General features: G+C 36.3%; 1 protein-coding gene across 1 annotated transcript in view; it reads right to left on the minus strand.

Moving 5' to 3' along the window:
- Nucleotides 1–3,686, minus strand: part of Tenm3 (teneurin transmembrane protein 3) — a 615,432-nt gene that overhangs the window by 67,716 nt on the left and 544,030 nt on the right. The window contains exons 15-17 of the mRNA XM_033765428.1: nt 2,442–2,658; nt 1,315–1,434; nt 493–754 (exon numbers count right to left, since the gene is read on the minus strand). Coding sequence (XP_033621319.1) covers nt 493–754; nt 1,315–1,434; nt 2,442–2,658 — 599 coding nt within the window. The remainder of the gene's footprint in view (nt 1–492; nt 755–1,314; nt 1,435–2,441; nt 2,659–3,686) is intronic.

The following is a 3,686-nucleotide window of genomic DNA, read 5'->3' on the forward strand; positions in this document are numbered from 1 at the left end:
ACTCCCAGACCCTCCTGCCTCAGCCTCCTGAGTGCTGGGATTATAGGCGTGCACCATGACCAGCTGAAACTACTTTTTTTTTTGGTACTGGGGATCAAACTTGGGCCTGTGCACTTGCAAGGCACGTGGTGGAACTACTGAGCCAAATCCCCGGTGCTCCAACATTTTTTTCAATAAATGAAAGAATGAGCAGGGGCATTATTAGTGGTTGAGTTTAAGCACTTTTGCATTCAGCCACAGATACGCAGATATAGCCTGGAAGATATTTTGAAGATATCTTTAAAAAATAAGTGGATATCCTAATCTAATCACGTGTGTTCTGCACACATTCCATTCTATAGAATTATTTAGGATACTACTGGAATTCCGTAATCCTTTAAAAATTTCTTTAAATCTAAAAACCTTTCCTGAAAATTTTTCTCCTAAAAATTCCTAGAATTATTTTTCCTAAAAACCTTTCCTGTAAAAGTACTGCCTGTTGGCATACTTTACCTGTGTTTCAGGAATAATGGGACTGTCCTCCGGAGAAGATCTGAAGAAGGTGGATAAAGGTGAGGACACGATGATAGGGTTTGGCCTCACAAATCCGCTCAGATCGCAGCTGGGGATGTCATTCTCTTCTTTCTTCATGACTAGGGTATCCATCACATAAAAGACATTCCATGGAATCCACACAGTATGATACTGAGTGAGGAACGGGGAGCGTTCAAATACTAAAGTGAGAGAAGCTCCCCCATTTGCCACCAAGTCAAACCTAAGAAAAAACCAAGGTATGCTTATTGAATGATCCGGATCCCTATAAGTACAAACACTCATCTCCTTGATGTACTTTTTAAAGAAAACCAACTTTCCTATCTTTCTCATGAAATATTTTCAAGTCCACAGAAGATTTAAAAGAATTACACAGTGAATGCTCATACATACTTTATCTGTGTACAGATATAACATTTTATCTGTAGATATAGATATATTCTTTATCTGTGGTAAGCATTTCCCTAAATTTGCTTTCTGTCTGCTCTTTGGAACCATCTGAGTTTAAGTTGTAGCCATTAAGAGATATATCAACGTGCATCTTCTAAGATAACATTCTCCAACAAAACCACAGTATTATATCATGCCTTAGAAAATGAAATCAATTTTTAAAGGATTAGATGAGTACGTGACTTTAAATCTCTGCCAGATATACTGTCCCAGGTGTGTGGAGTTGTTGCCTTTCTAGTACAAAAGACAATAAAACATGATGGGTGATAGAAGAATGTCTAAATTTATACTTAAAATACTTCCAATAGAGATAGCGTGATGCGACTAACTCACATTCCATCCTGGCGGGTAATAGTATATCCATATTCTGGGTAATGGAAAAATGAGACATTTACTCCAATAAGTGGAGTTCCATCAGCAGTTAGTACTTGGCCTCTGATGACAGATGCAAGGCTGTGGAAAAGTAGAAGAATCTAAATGAACATCTGTCTTCTCAGTCCAACATTATCATGATTTATACATAATCCAACATAAGGATAAAATAACAATATCACATGCAATCAAGCATTATTCAAAAAAACCAGACCTGAAACACTCCCAAGACAATGCCCTTTCTAATGCACTGTAATTTACATTCTCTAAATGCCTTGTATTTATCCTGGGTTTTAATTTGTTGCAATCTGGTTTTTGGAGAGTTATTAAGGTCAATAATTTAGAGATGAATTCGTAAAGTTATAAACTTTATGCTTTTTTGGGAAGTCATATATATGACTTACATGAAGAAAAGTATGCTTTTCAATTAAGCCTGAGGCAATCTGTAAATCTGCAGGGACCAAGAAGTACAAGATTTAGGGGGGCAATAAGGAACATTTGTGCAACAACTTTTAATCAACTGCTGGGTATAACTGCATTAATGCTATTAAATTACTGCAGACCCAGGAGTTCTAGTGTAAATCATCTTCTTTTGCTCAGTGAACCTGAGACACCTGCTTTCACTTACTGGTTTATTTTCAGGTCATTACTGCTCTGTAAAGCACCAGTCAAACAGCTTATGCAATCTCACTGCCATGCCTTTAGCAGTTCCATTACATTAATTCATAATTTATACTATTTAGTGAGCTCAGCTAAAAAAGTGCACTTCTGTTTTGCCTTTTGGGGTCTTTTCATTGCTCCTTTTGAAACGTTTCCAACTGTGCTAAAAAAAAAAAAAAATCAACTAGTTAAATGAAGATTTATTGACTCCATAATGGAAAGTCCTGTTATGTCGCAGGTATTGAAATTGACAAAATATGTGGACTGTGTCAAAAATGCTTGAAATGCGAAGTTTGGTGAAGAAAGATGAAAAACTATATTAAAGAAAAGAACTTTCCTCAAATACATACTCATCAGCATTTCACACACAGTGCAGAGAACTGTTGATAGTGCCCTTGCACATTTATGCAAAGAAAAGATGCATTAACCTCTTATTGAAAGGACTTTCTCCAGGTATAACATGGGTACTCTCAGATCCAATAAGAAAACTGATTCGATCATAGAAAGATTTGGCAGCTTGCTGAGATGGTGATTGTAAGTTTTGGCTAATGATATCCTGAGGATCAGGCAACCCACGGCAGTAGGGCTGATTTTGGCAGGAACTCTGTAAGCAGCAATCAGGGTCCATACAGTCAATGAGTCCATCTGTAGAGAGAAGAGTAAACCAGTGAGAGAATTCTCCTTTTTTATGCCACGATAAAGAATGTTTGGTTTGATCGATTGCTTCATATCAAATGATTCTCTACTCCCTACCTGATAGTAATTTGTATGATGCATACTTTTGGAAACTAGATGAAATATAATACTTGCATCTGCTTTCACAAGAGTGTAAATATTTGAATTGGAGGGTATTTTTTTTGTTGTTTTGGTACCAGGGATCCAACTTGGGTCCTTGCTCTCGTGAGGCAAGAGGGAGAACCACTGAGCTAAATCCCCAGCCTTTGTAGGTTGTTGAAATTAATCATATAATGTTTACTCTGAGTAAGAAATTTTAAAATATTGATTAGGAAAACCTAGTAGAACGAATATGGATTAGTTGAAAATATATTCAAACCTTTATTTTAGAGAAAATGGACTGGGAGTTAAAAGTGTGTATAGTAAACAATTAGGGAGCATACTGGTTAACTATCAAAAACTGGGAAAAGGATCAGAATATGAAATTTAGTAAAGAGAAATAAATATCAGTCAATATAAAAAGGATGAGATTAGGCAACCATCTTTCACAGAGATAGCTGTCCTATAGAAGGGAAAATATTTATGATGAAATTAAGGCATTTCCCAAATTTTAAATAGGAACCTGAGCTCCTTTGTATGCCTCCCCTAAAATGCAGGCATTAATTAAAAAATGTGACAAGTATAATTTAGCCATAATATTGGTGATTATAGGAAAACCATCATGAAAAATTGAACTGCAGTATTGGTGATCTAAAAGGAGTAACTGAATTTGATGGTGCCTTCTCCGGGAACTACAAAAGGAACTGTGTTCAACTGCCCACATAGGTAGTTGTACAATGAATGCATAATGACAGACACTTTCAATGATGGGCTGCATGTAAGTTAGTGGCCCCATAAGATTGTAATGGAGTGTTTAGCTGCCTGCTTTGCAAGCACAAGGTCCCAGAGTGTGATCCCTGGTACAAAAAAAAAAAAAAAAAAAAAAAAAAAAAAAAAAA

The sequence above is a fragment of the Fukomys damarensis genome, unplaced genomic scaffold (genome assembly GCF_012274545.1).
Source record: "Fukomys damarensis isolate Sample0158 unplaced genomic scaffold, DMR_v1.0_HiC HiC_scaffold_18, whole genome shotgun sequence".
In the NCBI taxonomy this organism is placed as follows: domain Eukaryota; kingdom Metazoa; phylum Chordata; class Mammalia; order Rodentia; family Bathyergidae; genus Fukomys; species Fukomys damarensis.